General features: G+C 50.5%; 1 protein-coding gene across 1 annotated transcript in view; it reads right to left on the reverse strand.

The window, feature by feature from the left end:
- The window catches only part of LRP4 (LDL receptor related protein 4), a 51,082-nt gene that overhangs the window by 19,145 nt on the left and 14,758 nt on the right, over positions 1–17,179 (reverse strand). The window contains exons 3-24 of the mRNA XM_058688840.1: positions 16,855–16,971; positions 16,211–16,324; positions 15,700–15,816; positions 15,255–15,383; positions 14,889–15,008; positions 14,356–14,481; positions 13,643–13,768; positions 13,317–13,451; positions 12,788–12,913; positions 12,221–12,451; positions 11,007–11,163; positions 8,695–8,912; positions 8,358–8,534; positions 7,854–7,976; positions 6,005–6,213; positions 5,731–5,812; positions 5,070–5,175; positions 3,531–3,732; positions 2,037–2,226; positions 1,817–1,948; positions 500–640; positions 69–155 (exon numbers count right to left, since the gene is read on the reverse strand). Coding sequence (XP_058544823.1) covers positions 69–155; positions 500–640; positions 1,817–1,948; positions 2,037–2,226; positions 3,531–3,732; positions 5,070–5,175; positions 5,731–5,812; positions 6,005–6,213; positions 7,854–7,976; positions 8,358–8,534; positions 8,695–8,912; positions 11,007–11,163; positions 12,221–12,451; positions 12,788–12,913; positions 13,317–13,451; positions 13,643–13,768; positions 14,356–14,481; positions 14,889–15,008; positions 15,255–15,383; positions 15,700–15,816; positions 16,211–16,324; positions 16,855–16,971 — 3,165 coding nt within the window. The remainder of the gene's footprint in view (positions 1–68; positions 156–499; positions 641–1,816; positions 1,949–2,036; positions 2,227–3,530; positions 3,733–5,069; positions 5,176–5,730; positions 5,813–6,004; positions 6,214–7,853; positions 7,977–8,357; positions 8,535–8,694; positions 8,913–11,006; positions 11,164–12,220; positions 12,452–12,787; positions 12,914–13,316; positions 13,452–13,642; positions 13,769–14,355; positions 14,482–14,888; positions 15,009–15,254; positions 15,384–15,699; positions 15,817–16,210; positions 16,325–16,854; positions 16,972–17,179) is intronic.

A 17,179-nucleotide genomic window follows, 5' to 3' on the forward strand; every position in this document is an offset into this window, starting at 1 on the left:
AAACAGATGGGCTATTTCCCCAGCTCTGTAGCCAGACACATGGTCCCCGGGCTGGGAGCAAGGCTCACCTGTGGTGATGATGTCCTCATGCTGTGAGCCTTCCAGATCGGCACGGCTGATGCTGTGCAGTGTACTGTCTGACCAGTACACCTTTCCTGGAAAGGAAAGGCTTGGCTCAGCCCGGACCCTCACCTCTCCAATGGATACCCCCAGCAGACTCATGCTCTGAGACACCAGGGCATGTCAGAGAGCCCCATACTGCTGAGCAGAGGAAACCAAGGGAAATATGGAAATATCATGGCAGTAAAAGTTCTTGGCAGAGGTGGAAAGGAAGGCCCCAAACCATGCCTTCATTACCAAAGAGAAAGTGTTGTGGAGATGGGGGCAGGGCTGTGCCAGAGGGAACAGGGAGCCTCAGGCTCTTAGCAGGAAACAGGTGGTGGGGGAGGAAGAATTGCAGTTGCAGTAGGTAAGGGACAGAGGGCAGGGCCACACAGACCTTCCTGGGGATCCACTCCAATGGCAATGGTGTTCTTCATGGTAATGTTGATAGGTACCACCACATCGGCAAAATAAGGGATGTCCAAGGAGACCATGCGTATGTCTACTCTCCTGGCGAAGATGAGGAAACTGTTCATGCCTGCCCAGGTGGGGAGAAAAAGAAAGAGGACAGTCACCCTAGTGTAGCCAGCAAGAGGATCTGAAGCAAGGCAAACTTGAGTTCATGCCTGTCCCTGTCAGTTTCTAGTTGTGTTATCCTGGGCAAGTGATTTAAATTGTTTAAGCCTCTGCTTCCTCATCTGTAGAATGGGGATAATAGCAGGGTATCGGCAGGATTAAAAGAGATCATGCACAGGAAGCACTCAGCACTAGGCCTGACACATATCGTAAATGACAACTCTTTGTTAATATGTGAAGTGACTCCCTTTGAAGGAACTTTTACCATGAGGTTGGAAAAACTTCAGGTTAAGTTAAAGAGGGCTCTCCCTATAACCTGGGAGGCCCGATTCACAGATCCTTTCTCATTCAAATTCCCAAGAAAGTTAGGTTTCAAATGCAGCCTGCCATGCAGCATCCCCTAGGGAGAAACGTCAACTGCTAACATCCGGGGCGGCTACACCAGGCCCTGCTTCTGGGACCCTCCAGAAGGGTTGTCACATACCTTGTACGCTCACAAAAGCACCACCTCCAATGGAGGTACCAGGACATTGGAGAGATCATATGTTTTAATACGTATTATACCAGCTATGGGCACATAGAACTAAAGTGACTTGTTCGAACCAAACCAGTATATTATGACAATTTTCCAACAGTGAAAGTGTCTGAGAACAGAGCATCTTTTTCTAATATGCATAGAGACACCATAAGAACCAATTAGACTCTGCCTATGATCCTGTCTACCTGGTCCCCTGGGCCGCTTCCTGGGCTTCTCCTTTTTTCTTTTTCTTTACGTTTATTTATTTTTGAGAGACGGAGAGAGACAGAGCATGAATGAGGGAGGAGCAGAGAGAAAGGGAGATACAGAATCAGAAGCAGGCTCCAGTCTCTGAGCTGTCAGCACAGAGCCTGACGCGGGGCTCAAATTCACAAGCTATGAGATCATGACCTGAGCCAAAGTCGGACATTTAACCAACTGAGCCACCCAGGCATCCCTGGACTTCTCCTTTTTTTGTAAAACTTCTTGGTCTCCCCCATGCCTCTCAGAGTACCAGGACCCACGGTTTCTCAGCCCAACTGGAGTCCCTCTACAGGGAAGGAACAGAGCCACTGCCCCTCCTAGAGAAGCTCTATCCAGGTCTGTGATGCTCAAACTCACCCGGTGAGCAGGTCTTGCCATCGGGCATCAGGTTGATGCCCGTGGGGCAGGTACAGCTGAAGCCACTTGGATTTGGGGACCGAAGACACAGATGGCTACAGCCACCATTTTCCATAGCACATGGCGTGGACACTGGGTAGGGAGAAGGAGGGGGAATCAATGGTGACGTCTATGGCAAAGGAGGACCAAGGAAAAGCCGGTGTGGGCAAGGGCCGCTCACCTGGGGGCCGCCGGCGGTGGAAGACATGGATGTCCATAAGGTTCTCCAAGTTCTCCTGCAGGGTCTCCCGGTCCAGTCCTGTCAGCCGGTCGGCACTCTGTATACTCTTGGTCTGCCAGTCAGTCCAATAGATGCGCTCTCCATACAGGGTCAGCCCAAAGGGGTGGGGGAGCTGGCTTCCAATCAGCACCTGCCGGGGCCCCCGCACTTGTGTCATCCCCCATCCAGGCCCGATAGCACAGAACAGTGGCCAAGAGCTCAGGTTCCTGGAGTCAGGTTGGAGTTCTTCTACTATCATCGGGTATGTGACCTTGAGCAAGAGCTGGTTATAAAATCTCTCTGACCTTTGGTTTGCCAATCTAGGATATGACCATGACAGTGCCTGGCTCCAAGGGTTGTGTGATGATTGTAAAAGACCACGTATGATTTACATAATGTCAAAATATCTCTGCACGAGTTACTTATTAATTACAAAAGGAGAAACAGCAACTTCACAGTGGACACCACCGCAACCACGCAAAGTTAGTACCACAATAATGGGACAAGCGGACATCTGTGCCTGCTGATGAGACACACTGAGAACTCAGGACACGACTTTATTTAATGTAGTATTCCTGCCCCAAATACATAATCTGAATCTAATTACAAGGAGACATCAGACAAATTGAGGGACATTTTACAAAATAACTGGCATTTACTCTTTAAAAATACAAAGATCAAGACAGGCCTAGAAGGGACTTATTTCCTTGACTGGATGGGTTAAATAATTATGAGGAAGGGTTCCAGATTACAGGTTAAAGATACATGATTACTAAACAGTTTGATCTGGGATTGCATCCTGGCCTAAGAAAGAAAAAAGGGGGGAAAAAGCTATTAAAGGACATTATTGGGGCAATTGGTAGTGAAATTGAATATGGACCGTGAATTAGACAGTAATATGGTATCAATGTTAAATTTCCTGATTTTGATCACTGCACCATGGTTACTAAAGACAATGTTCTTGTTCTTAGGAAATTGAAGTATTTTGGGGTCAAGGGCAGGACATCTCCGATTTAATCTCTGATGGTTCAGAAAAATAATAATACGCATGTGTGTGTGTGTATAGACAGAAAGAGAATGGTTCAACAATTTGACTATCCTTACAACTTTTCTGTAAGTTTGAAATTATACCAATAAACAATAACAAAAAGAAAGAGAGCGATCACGGGTCTAGAATGCAATTGGTGATTAAATCGTGTTAGCTGTGATGGTTATACCATCTGTGCACTTATACCCCCAGCCCACCATCTACACAAATCCCTAGTTTCCCTTCATCATCATGCAATAATCCCCCATCCATCCCGCCTCTGTTCTGGAAGGCAGTCACAGCTTCAAAGGAACAGCAAATGCCTTAACGCTGGTCCCATTGCCCCTGGGTCCTCCCAGCTGCCAGCCAGGGAAAGCTGTCTTAGAGGTTGTCTGGGTTGTGAGGGGATGCCTTACTGCCACCCTTACCTTCCTCTTGCTGCCATCCAGACCAGCAAATTCAATGGTCTTCATGCCGGCATCTGCCCAGTAAAGCCGCTGGGACCCGTAGTCAATGGCTAATCCATTAGGCCAGGTCAGATTGGAAGAGATGATGACCTGGCGGCCCGAGGCATCCATGCCAGCTCGTTCAATCTTGGGGCTTGCACCCCAGTCAGTCCAATACATGTACCTGGGCACAGGCAAGGAAGGTCTTACCAGCCTTCTAGTTAACAACACCCAGTGGGGATTCAGGGTGCCTAGGGTTGCAGTGTTTCTGCTTGCGATAGCTGCCCCAGCCTCCTGCCTCAGCTCCCAGCCCCATCCTGGGCTCAGAGTTGTCTCTGAAAGTCTCTTATCTTCTATCACTATCGAAAGGGTCCCTGGGGTTTTAATAAAGGCAGAGCCTAAGGGCTCAAGGAGTGTTTAGCAAATAAGGTCTACGTGGGAATAAAGAAAAAAGGCAAGTAAGAATGGGGTATAAGCAATCTTTCCTTGATTGGATGGGTTAAATAGTTATGGTATGTAAATTTAGCAGAATTCTATATAACCATTAAGAAGAACAAAGGGCATCTGGGAGGTTCAGTCAGTGAAGCATCCAACTCTTTTGATTTCAGCTCAGGTCATGGTCTCACAGTTCATGGGATGGAGCCCCACATCGGGCTAATAGCATGGAGCCTGCTTGGGATTCTCTCTCTCCCTCTCTCTCTCTGCCCCCTCCCCTGCTCGTGCACATGCATGCTCTCTTTAAATAAATAAATAAATAAACAAACAAACAAACAAACAAACAAACTTTGAAAAAAGACAGAACAAGATAACTCTATATTATCAAATGGAAAGATAGTCAAGATTTATAACTAAGTGAAAAAAGACAAGTTACAAAACAGTATGCTATTGCTGTAGATCCAAAATCACCACCACCACCACAAAATGTATATATGCACATAAAAGAAAATCTGGAAAAATACCCTAAACTGTTAACTGTTAGCAATGGTTACTGCTGGAAAGTGAGATTATAGGCAATCAGCACTTCCTACAGATTTATTTACTTATTTGTTTTACTTATTTACAATGCGTTACTTTTGTAAGCAGACCAAAAAAAGAGAGAAATTTTAATATTTTAATGTTTATTTATTTGAGAGAGAGAGACAGACAGACAGACAGACAGCGTGAGCAGGGGAGGGGCAGAGAGAGAGGGAGACGTAGAACCTGAAGCAGACTCCAGGCTCTGAGCTGTCAGCACAGAGCCCAACGCGAGGCTCGAACCCACAAACTGCGAGATCATGACCCAAGCCCAAATCGGACACTTAACTGACTGAGCCACCCAGGCGCTCCGAGAGGAAAAAATGTAAAAGGTTTCCTTGTCCGCCGGGGAGAAAGAGTTGTCACTGCCTTCTGTGGTTTCTGTAGCTGCCCTTGCTGCCTTGGTGTGCCCATAACATCTGGCTGCTCTTGCTAACCTCCAGACTCCTCTCTAGTGCTCCTGGCTGTGGGACAGGTGGAGCTCGTCCCAAAGGAACAGGTGCTCACCCGCCCATGGGTTCCACCACGATATCCCGGGGACGATCAAGGTTCTCCCAGATGAGAACTGTCCTCATGCTGCCATCTGTGTTGGCCACTTCAATCCGGTCTGTACCTACCAAGAAATCGGGGGCAAAGATATTAACTCTATGCTTGGTCGTTCACCCGACTACCTTCCGCTCCCAGCACAGAGCCTGGCACGCAGTAAACACTCAAGAGATATTTTACGATAGATGAGCAACGGATGTTTAGTGACCTGAATTTGGAGAAGATGCTGCTCCGGGTCCAAGAACCACACTTGGAGGTGCTCTGGTATAAGGCATCCCTCTTACCTCCCACACTCACTCACCTGGCTCATCGAAAATACCTGTTTTATTAAGACAGTGATAGAACGAAAACCACAGGGCATAGTTTCCTTATCTGAAATGCCTCAAAACATTCTTGAGCACCAGCTACACAGAGGCAGGAGCTGCCATTTGATTGGCAAATGCCAAATCCTCAGCTATGAGCATCTAGCTTCAGCTCTGCAGCAGCCCCACCACTTCTGACCTACCAAGAACTTCAGGCCAAGACAAGTGGTCTAGGAGGGGCACTGGGCCCCTTGTAACTGAGACTAGAATTTTAATAAGAGGAATCCCACAGAGCCAGGCCATGGCTGCCCTGTACATACCTGCATCTGTCCAGTATAGCTTGTTGGTGACCCAATCAATGGCCAGGCCTGCTGGGCTCTCCAAACTGGTATCTACCACCACCTGGACAGGAAGCAAAGCTGTATCACCAAACTTTGTTCAAGCAAAGCTGAGGACTTGTACCTCAGCTCTGGGACCCAACTGTACCAATTCTCAAGGTTGGCAAAGGTATGGGAAGCCTTTACCCAGGACAGGGTGGATTCCACCCCTCAATCTCTGCCCTCCCCAAGGGCCTGTGCCCTCGATGGGCCCTACCTCCTGTCCTGTTCCATCCCACTTGGCCCTGCTGATGGTGTCAGTGCTGACATCTGTCCAGTACACGTGGTCATCCCGGGAGTCCCAGTCAAGGGCCACAGCACTGCGCACGTCAGCCAGTGGGATGACATCGTCGGACAGGTCCTCTGTGTCGAAGCTGATCCGACGGATGTCCATCCTTCGGGCAAAAAGCAGGAACTTGTCAAGACCTGATCAAAGGCCGAAAGGGGTCTTCTTTTAATGCTCTAAATCCAGTAACAGTGACAGACACAGACGCTCACCTGTGTGACATCTGGTTCAATCACACTTCCTGGGATCTGGTGCCCTTTGTCCCCTACTCTTCACACCTCAGGTCCCCTTTGAGCCCTTGGCAGCCCATGCTGACAGACTCAGACTTTAGGATCAATGGCCTAGGAAGCAGACTCTCGCCAGGGCCCAGAAGTGCATCCTGTTTAAGCATCTGTCAGCTTCCATCTCCTTGTCTCTCCTCTTTGCTCAGCTTCTTCCGGTGCACTGGCTAGATCACCATCAGCCCCCAGCCGACCTCACGGACTTCTGTTTCTGCTTCGGGCCGCTGCTGCTCCACTCCATCTCCTAGATCCTCTCTCTTGCTCTTCTCTTCACCAACTTTAGCCAACAATGACTTCCTGCCTTGTCTCCTCTATTCTCATAGCAACTCTTTGTGATTTATGTCATTCTTAATCTCATTTTCTAGATGAGACACCTTGAGGGTAACAGACGTCAAGTAGCTTGCTTAGCTTCCTCTCGCTAGAAAGCACCAGGGCTGGGACTTGAACTCAGGTTAACTCCAGAGAAGGAGCTCTGGATACTCCCCTACACAGCTTCTTCCTGGCTGGCTCTGTTCTGTCCCTTGCTCCATTCTGGTCTGAGTATTTCCCACTATGCATTTCTGCCTGGAAAGGCACTTCCTGCCTAACTTCACCAAGTGTCTTCTTTTAAGCTCTGGGAAACCCTTAAGGGGGAGCTCCTGGGGAAACCTCATGCGCCTCTCTGAGACAATATGGAAAAAGCTGGGCACTTAGAAGAATTGAAGGAAAGTAGGTTCTCAGTCAACGAGTGTTGAACAAATAGTCCTTGTTACTCTGCATAGTTTCCCTGATCTCACTTTCTGGAAATGACCCAGACCCCAAGAGAAATTTGATTTTAATCAGGAATAAGAGGGCCAGTGGGTGCACAGCAGTAAATAAGAGCAGCTGCTGACATACGAGGAACTACCCTCAGCCCCTTGGTAGTCATGTCATATGCCCGGATCACTCCTCTCTGGACTATTCTTAGGAAAAGTCACCTGTGACTCTGAGCTAGACAGGGCTACCGTCTCAAAGCAATGACCCTGCAGCAGTTCAGTGGAAGCCAAAATAGTTCAGGGAGCGACTGGGGTGTCCCATTATCTTTCACTCATTAAGCACATATTTATCCAGCATCTACATATGCAGAGTATCACCAGAGGTCCTAATCTCGGCTCTGTGGTTTAGGGGCTGAAAGTAAGTCTTTAACAGGGTGAGGCTAAAGGTTAAAAAAAAATAGAAACCTCTGCTTTCTAGAAGGGCCTGGAACCTTCTTGCGACCTATAGATAAAGCATCCTACCTGGTGGAATGATACACGAGCCTGGTTGCAGGCATTCATACTTGACTGGGTAGTACCACTGAGCCCCCAGGCCTCAGCTTTGATATAAGAGCTATCAGCCTCTTAAGTTCTTCCTCTCCAGGGGCTACCTGAGGAGCCTGGCTCTTCCCCATGACAGGAAATCCCTTGGGCCCCTATCTCTTGTTCCTTCCGCCCACCGTCACAAGGCACATCCATTGAGGCAGGTGTCCCAGACCCACTTACTCTGGGCACAGGCGTGGCTGCTGATCTTGCGGAAGCCAGTGGGACAGGCACAAGTATAGTTCTGGCCACTGGGAAGACACAGATGAGTGCAGCCTCCATTGTTGTCCCCACAGCGGTTTTTCCCTGTTCAAAGAGCCCAGAGCAAAAGGGTCAGGAAAAGACCAAAGGTTGCAGAGTCCATCCCAAGGCTAGTGAGTAGGGGTTTAGCTAGGGTGTGAGCTCTCTGGAGGGAGAAACTATGTCTTATTTTTTATAGCTGCCCCAGCTGCAAGCACAGTGAATACCTGACATAGGAGATATCCTATAAATGTTTGCATGAATTAAATGACAGTGAAGCAGATTTTCAGGAGTATCGATGTTGTACCCTAAATGTCCAGCAGAGGGAGAAATTAGCCCATATCAATGCCAACCTCAAATTTCCCTGCCAGAAACCATGGCAACTGTGACAGGTGCAGGGAAGGTTCTGAGAGGCACCAGAGGTTTACCAGGTGGGTAGTTTTTTACCTGCAGGCTGGCGCTGGGGGTGCAAAGTGTGGATGTCCATGGGGAAATGGAGTTTGTTGCGAATAATCTCCTGGTTCTTCCCAGTAAACTTGTTAGCACTGTTGATGCTCTTGGTGTGCCAGTCTGTCCAGTACAGGCTGTCTTCAAACACAGTGATGGCAAAGGGGTGGGGGAGGCCTGGGGAAAGTCCAGAAGGACTTCAGTCCAGACATATCCTGCCATGGGCTCTGGGCCCAGGCCTGGCAACTGCACAAATCTCACCCTCTGCCAAGGCTTCTAGGGGCTGGGACTGGGGAAGGAGGATGGGAGATGGAGGAGAGTGCAGAAAGGGCCTCACCCTGGCTAATGACAGCCTTGCGATGACTCCCGTCCAGATTGGCCCTCTCGATGACATGGTGCTTAGCATCCACCCAGTACATACGATGCCCGGCATAGTCAATGGTGAGGCCATTGGGCCAGAAGAGATGAGTGTCGGCAATGATGCGGCGTCCAGAGCCATCCATGCTGGAGGCCTCGATGCGGGGGGTGTTGCCCCAGTCTGTCCAGTAAATGGTACTAGGAAGAGGGAAAGGACATTGAGAGACAGGCAGCAGAACGCATGTAGTAACAAGGATAACAATCAGACAGGTCTTTTATCCATTTAACCCAGGGGACCCCAACTGGTAGGTGACACATTCTGTTTAGTCCACAGAGTGTTTTTTCAATGTTTGAATTTAAATGTCTCTAGCAGGGCATTTATTCATTTAACCTTTTTTTTTTTTTTTTTTTTTTTTGGTAGTACCTGCAGGGCTCTATCTTAGGGAGTAGGAGTATAGCAATGAACAAAAGAGACAAAAATCCCAACCCTTGTGGAATTAACAATATATTATATTATTAGTTAGGACAGATACTTTTTTCTTTTTCACAATCTCTATCACTGCCTTTTGTATTTTACACACACACACACTCACACTCACACAGGGTTTTTAAAACAGCTGACTTAGAGGACACGGCCCTCAATTGACTGCATTGAATTTTTATAAACCAGAAGAACTTCAATTTAAGGAGACTTTTTTTCTAATAATAAAAATTACCATTAATTTTTATAACTCAGCTCAATCCTATGAACTAATAATAAAAATACTAAAACCTACCACTATCTAAGTATATTATGCCATTTAAAATACATCTTATTTGGGGCGCCTGGGTGGCTAAGTCAGTTAGGCGTCCAACTTCGGCTCAGGTCGTGATCGCATAGTTGGTGAGTTCAAGCCCCGTGTTAGGCTCTGTGCTGACAGCTCAGAGCCTGGAGCCTGCTTTGGATTCTGTGTCTCCCTGTCTCTCTGCCCCTCCCCTGCTCGTGCTCTGTCTTTGTCTCTGTCTCTCATAAATAAACATTTAAAAAAAATTAAAATGCATCTCATTTGGGGGGTGAAATGGGTGAAGGGGGTCAAAAGGTATAAACTTCTAGTTATATAATAAGTAAGTCATGGGGATGTAATGTACAGGATGGTGACTATGGTTAATAATACAATATTGTATTACCAGAAAGTTGCTGAGAGTAGATCTTAAATGTTCTCATCACAAGAAAAAATTGTTGTAACCACTATATATTGACAGATGTTAACTAGGTTTACTGTGGTGATTATTCTGCAATATACACAAATCATTATGTTGTACATCTGAAACTAACATAAAGTTATACATCAATTATACCTCAATCTTTAAAAATGAGTCATTTAATCTTCATACAGCTATAAGGTACGCGTGCTTTTTTTTTTTAAAGATCGTACTTATTTACTTTTTAAAGTAATCTCTACACCCAACATGGGGCTCGAACCTACAACCCCAAGATCAAGGTCGCATGCTCAACCGACTGAGCCAGCCAGGTGTCCAGGCATGGTTCTTTTTTTTTAATTTTTTCACTGTTTATTCATTTCTTTTTTAAAAAATTTTTTGATGTTTTTATTGATTTTTGAGAGAGAGAAAGCACAAGCTTGAGAGGGGCAGAGAGAGAGGGAGACAGGAACCAAAGCAGGCTCCACGCTGACAGCAGGGAGCCCAATGCGGGACTCAAACTCACTAGTGCTGAGGTCATGACCTGAGCTGAAGTCAGACGCTTAGCTGACTGAGCCGCCAAGGTGCCCCAAATGTTTATTCATTTCTTTCTTTTTTTTTTAATATTTATTTTTGAGAGAGAGAGAGACTGAGAGAGAGAGAGAGAGACAAAGCATGAGTCGGGAAGGGGCAGAGAGAGAGAGGGAGACACAGAATCTGAAGCAGGCTCCAGGCTCCCAGCTGTCAGCACAGAGCCCATTGCGGGACTCAAACTCATGAACTGTGAAATCATGACCTGGGCTGATGTCGGATGCTTAACCGACTGAGCCACCCAGGCAAACCCCACCACGCCGCCCCCCCCGCCCCCACCAGGTATGTTTTTTACTCACCAATTATACGTGAGTAAATGGAGGCAGATATAGACTGACCCAAGACCACACAGCCAACTACTACAGAACCAGGACTCAAATCCAGATGTGTCTGGGTACAGAGCCCAGGCTGTTAACACCACACTGTGAAGAGGCTCCCCAGCAAAGTTTGGCCCAGGTGGCCTGGGAACTGTCTCTAGGGGGTGCAAGAGGGATTTGGGAGCTTGAGACACAACTCACTCACCCCTCCATGGGGTGCAAGGCAATAGCCCGGGGCTTCTCAAGGTTTTGCCACAGCAGCACCTTCCGATGGGCTCCGTCCAGGTTCGCCACCTCAATCCTTGATGTTCCTGAGTCGGTCCAGTAGAGTTTGTCATGGACCCAATCCACAGCCAGGCCCCCTGACGGAAAGAGGCAATAGGAAGGGTCAGGGATTCAGCCAGGGCTCCTCTGTGCCACAATAACAAGTGCAAAATCTTGCACAGGGTTTTGGTTAGGTGGTGTTCTAACCACGTGACATATACTAACTTACATAATCATCACAACAACTCTATGAGCTAGATACTGAAATCCCCATGGAGATGAAGAAATCAAGGTACAGAGAAGTCAAGTAGCTGTCCAAGGTCAGGCGTTTCCTCCTCTCAGCCAACCATATTCCACATCCTGAATCCTGGCTCCCTGACCCACACCCACCACACTGGCTCCAGAATTTGCAGACTGTGGCTTAAGGTTTTGTAGAGGCACTTGAGACGTGCCATAAGCATTTGAGTCAAGTGTGCATGGTACCGAATTCTAATCCACTTCACTGGCTTGTAGAATGGCCTGAGATTACTGAGTGAGTTCTTGTTTCTTTCTTTCTTTCTTTTTTTATCTGTAAACATTTGGATGTATCTACGTGGGTCAAGCAGAATATTCTTAACAGTAAGCAATCAAAACAAAATTCTGAATTAAAACAAATGCTAAGACTGAGAGCAAATTGTAACTGTTATCCATAAATCTCTGATTTCAAATTATTACATTCATCAAAACATCTCAATAATGAGCAAATGTTATAAACCTGAACCCATAAAATTAATGTACACTAACAAATGTTTTCAATGTTTTCTTTTTTTTTTCTTTTTTAAGTTTATTTATTTCTTTTGAGAAAGAGAGAGAGAGAATGGGAGAAAGAGAATCCCAATGAGGCTCCGAGCTGTCAGCACATAGCCCAACGCAGGCCTCGAACCCACAAACTGTGAGATCATGACCTGAGCTGAAATCAAGAGTCAGACACTTAACCAACCGAGCCACCCAGGCGCCTCCTAAAAAATGTTTTCTCTACTAGAATTCCATCCAAGAGTTCACTGGAAGAAAGAGATGTTCTGCTGCCCAAGGTTTACAAGCCATCATCCTGTTCTTTCCACGGTTACTTTGCACATGGTGTGGCCCTGCCCTTCCCCACAGGGCCTCATTCCCTACCTGGGCTCTCGAGCCCTGTAGACACAACCTCCTCCACGTTGCTGCCGTTGAGGTTGGCACGGAGGATCCGGTCCAGGGTGACGTCTGACCAGAAGACAAGCTCGCGTCGGTGGTGGAAATCAAGGGCAATGGCATTCTCCAGGTTGTTGAGCAGCAATGTGTACTCGGAGCGGTGCGGCAGCACCTGCCGGATGTCGATGCGATTGGCGAACAGCAGCACAGGCTCCGGCCCTGGGACGTGGCATAGAAATGGGGCCACCACTGGGCTCCAGAGCTGCTCCTGACACCCCTCGTCATGCATCCCCAGCTTCTCAGCTGATGAGTGGGGCCCCTTGCCCATGTCCAGAACTGTTGGCATCTGTACTAGAAGAGTAGGAGCCTCCAGAGCATACTCCCCTACCCGCCCCTCCCCAGCAGTTTTTCTTGGGGCTCAGAATGCAATTCACAGCTCCATTTTACTCGGATAAAAAATCTCTCTACCTCTCAGCAAATGCCCAAGTACTGGAACACCGGGATGTCTCTATGCTCGGCCCTCTGCCCACCTAGCCAAACGCCAACACCCCTTACCCAGAGCCTTGCAGCTGCGCCGGTCGGGCCGGAGCTCATAGCCTGCTTCACACCAGCACTGGAAGGCCCCTTCGCTGTTGGTGCAGCCCTGGCTGCAATACCCCTCCTCCGCACATTCATTCACATCTGGGAGGACCGAGCAGGGTCAGGAGATCTCCGTTCTGCCATCCTCCCCCCACCCCCCGACAACCCCCCAGGCTGACTAGCTGCTTCCCGGCCCACATACCCATCTACTTTCCAGGCCTAGTGGGAAGGCTGTATAACAAGTGGTTAAGGGCTTTAAGGGCATGGAGACCCGGGCTAGCATCCCAACTCTGCTACCACCGGCTCTGTGGCCATCAGTAAGTTACTTAACCTCTCTGAGCTTCAGTCTCCCCATCTGTGAAACAGAAGGGACAGTCCCCACCTCCTAGGGTGATGATGAAGCGAGGTTACGTCCGTCAGATGTTTGACCCCGAGGAAACATAGCTGCCCGTCCGCTGCCCCTGCCCAGGATCCTGCCCCTGATCCAAACCAGGTCCCAGCTCACCCTGGCACATGTGCCCATCCTCGGTAAGCCGGTAGCCTGTGTGGCAGGTACACTGCACTGCCCCCCGCACCATCTGGCACTTCTGGGCGCAGCCACCGTTGTTAACATTGCAGTTCTCCTCACCCGTCCGGGGCCCTGTGCCAGCCAAGCCAGAGATGGGAGTTGAGCCCAGAATCCTCCCCCAGACAGCCAACTTGGCATTCCACCTGGACCACGAAGAACAGCTCCCGAGGCTGCAAGAATCCCTAGGGAGGATTCTCTTTGAACCACATGGGTGGGGTTCAGCCACACACCAGGGGCCAGGCCCGCCCACCGGGGACACTCACGGCAGTTCTGCTGTGGGCCTTCGTCACTGTTGTCACCACAGTCGTTGACCCCATTGCACAGCTTCCTCTGCCCGATGCAGCGCCCGTTCCAGCACAGGAACTGGTCTGAGGCACACTGGGGGCTTCCTAGAGAGGGAGTGAGAGGCAGGTCACAGCAGGGCAGGGAGTGAGAGGCAGGTCACAGCAGGGCAGGGCTTGGGTCAACAAAAGGATGGGAGCCTGTCATTTTCCAGGGCGAGCTGGAGACAGAGGAGACTCAAGGTGGGAGGGTCGGGGTCCAAGGCAGGAAACAGCTCAGACAGGGCTGGCTGAATGTCTACGTTCGTTCTCTCCCCCCAGGATGCCACGGTGGGATGTTGAGGACGTGGGACAGATTGAGAGAGTGTGCCTGTGTGTCCAGCACCCAGTGTGGCTAGGGTGGTGGGGGATGCCAGCCACGGAGAATGGTCCCTGCTCACTAGGGCCAGAGCAACAGGCCATGGATGAGCTAGAACGTGAGAGGCTGCTGCTACTGTGGTCCAGGCCATAAGGCTGCAGCAGGTACACCTGGATTTGACACCGGTAACGAGAAGGGCGGGCAAAATCAGGCCACAGGCAAGATCAGACTAAAGCATCACTGTAGCCCGATGGCAGCAGCAACATCCTCTTTCCACCCCTGTTCTCCAATCCCATCATGGGTTAAAGGGCCTGGGGGTACCCCTGGGGCGCTCCACCTGTGTTCTCACAGTCCTCTTCATCACTGTTGTCTGCACAGTCATCCTCCCCATCACAGCGCCAGGACAGGCGGACACAGCGACCTGACCGACAGCGGAACTGTTCCGCGGTACACATGGAGGTGGCTGGGCAGAGCAAAGGCCTCATGAAAGGCTGACCCCATTTTGGCCCGAAGCTCCACCCGGCCACCCCAAAATGCATTTTGTGGCAGCATTCACACCAGTCTTCTTGTCACGGTTGTTCTGAATGGCATCTCTGTGCAAGTCAGAAAAAGGCAACCTTTCCTCAAGATGCCTCACCACCGTCTGCTAGAAAACTGCCATGATGAATATATGAATCTATATAATTATAGAATAGGTAAGTCTCCCGCGTGACTGGCATCGCTTTGGACATAGTGCCTCTGTGCCGTGCCCAACCCACACCACTGTACAGGACAATCCTGTCCAATCTGTCTTTATCAACGGTGGCCATTTTGGCTCCACAAGCCGTTTCACTACTTCCAGACCAGACCTTGGACACTGGCCCCACTCACTGCAGTTGCGCTCATCAGACTGGTCGTCACAGTCCGCGTCGCCATCACAGCGCCAGCCCGCGTTGATGCACAGGCCACTGTCACACATGAACTCCCCAGAGCGGCAGGGCTGGTGGGAGGCTGGGGAAACAGGACAGACTTCTGTCTCTAGCCTGTCCATGAACACAGCGTCCATAGCAGAGCAGAAAGCCGGGCCCCAGCACCCGGCTCCTCCCTCTCTGCCTTACAGGGACCAGGGAATCCAGAAGCTCCTCCCTTGAGCTCGGCCCCAGCTGACACCTGTGCCTTACCACCCCAGGAGTTCCTTGGAGCCTGGCCTCCCCCTCCCTCCCAGCTCCACCCTGCTGGGCTGGCGGGAGCACTCACAGCAGTCGGCCTCGTCAGACCAGTCCCCGCAGTCATCATCACCATCACAGTGGTAGATATCGAGGATGCAGCGGCCGTAAGCACACTGGAACTCCTCCAGGTTGCAGGGAGGCGCTGGCACTGCTGAGGCTGGAAGGCAGGCGTGGGGGACAGGGAGGGGTGCACGCTCAGGCCCAGAGAGAGCTCAGAGGCCCGGACTCCTCCAAGAAGGCGGAAGACGTTCAGGCAAGGGAAGCCGGTTTCACGTGGGACAGCCCTGTGACACTTCCTTATGCTGCTGGAGCCATGGGGACCCTCCCTCTGCACCTGAGGAATCTGCTCCCACCCTAGCTCAGCCTCAGAGGAACAGTTTCGTAAGAGCCTGCCCTCCTGGCCCACTACACGTGCACCCCTCTGCCCACGGGATGCTGCCTCCTGCCCCGGCCCGAGTTCTGGGGCCACTCACGACAGCTCTCCTCGTCAGAGCCATCTTTGCAGTCCGTGTCACCATCGCAGTACCAGTGCTCAGCGATGCAGCTTCCGTCACTGCAGCGGAATTCCTTGTCAGAGCACTTGCGCATGTCTGGGGGACGCAATGGGACAGCGATCCTGCGGGAGCCCGACAGGACAGGCCGCCCTCCTAAGATCCTCCCCGACTCCCACCCACACTGCCCCTGTGGGTCTGACCCCATCCCTGGAAGACACCACGGATTTGGTGCAGACCGTCTGGGGAAAGCTGCAGCCCTGGAGACATGGGGCCTTGGGTTCCTGTTCCCCTCGTGGTGGTTCGGAGCGTGTGGGGGGAGGGTCTGGACTGTTCTGCCCCTCCCGTCTTCCTCCAGCTGCTCCAGACGTCTGGGCAGTTTAAGGTGTAGCAGTGCTAAAGCCACTGCTGCCCTTCAACCCCCCTCCTCCCGCCCCCGCCATGGCCAGACCACCAGCAGGCATCCTGCCCACCTCCCTGGAGCTCCACTCACCACACTGCTCATCACTGTTGTCCCCACAGTCGTTGTCACCATCACAGTGCCACAGGCTCCGGATGCAGTAGCCGTTCTGGCAGGGGAACTCGTCCTCCTCACACTCCCGGGGGGCTGTGGGGTACAGAGCAGTCAGGCTGCTGCAGACAGCGGGGGCCAGGGGCCCAACAGAAAGCCCCATGGGGGCGCCTGGGTGGCGCAGTCGGTTAAGCGTCCGACTTCAGCCAGGTCACGATCTCGCGGTCCGTGAGTTCGAGCCCCGCGTCAGGCTCTGGGCTGATGGCTCGGAGCCTGGAGCCTGTTTCCCATTCTGTGTCTCCCTCTCTCTGCCCCTCCCCCGTTCATGCTCTGTCTCTCTCTGTCCCAAAAAATAAATAAAAAAACATTGAAAAAAAAAAATTAAAAAAAAAAAAAAAAAAAAAAAGAAAGCCCCATGGACCAGAGCAGTCACTTCTACACTACCCAGAGGGATCTGAAGCAGGTGGCAGTTTCTCAGGCTCATCTAACCAAGAGGGAAGGTGAAAGGAGGGGCAAAGAACAAAGACCCAGGAAGCGATGTGGGCCTGGGGCATCATTTTCTGATTGAAAATCCCTTCCCAACAGAGCCTGATGGAGCCCGCCTGGTGCCCATCACCAGCACTCACGACAGTCCTGCTCATCTGAGTCGTCTTCACAGTCGTTGTCCCCATCACACACCCAGGAGCGGCGGATGCACTTGCCATTGTCACAGTGAAAGTCAAGAGGGGAACAGGTGGGTAGCACTGAGTCCCAGGAAGAGAAGGGAACAGGGAATCTGTCTGAGGCAGGCTCCACTGGGCCGGAAAGCCTTTCCCAACACCCCTTATCCCACATTTCCCCGTGTGAGCCACAGTCCTTCCTCACAGACTCCCATGCCTGATGGAGGAGCTAGGCAGAAACCACAGCTAAGAAGCCAGAGTATTAGCAGGGAACAGCGGCGAGGGATTCACA

Source organism: Neofelis nebulosa, chromosome 10 (assembly GCF_028018385.1).
Source record: "Neofelis nebulosa isolate mNeoNeb1 chromosome 10, mNeoNeb1.pri, whole genome shotgun sequence".
Taxonomy (NCBI): Eukaryota; Metazoa; Chordata; class Mammalia; order Carnivora; family Felidae; genus Neofelis; species Neofelis nebulosa.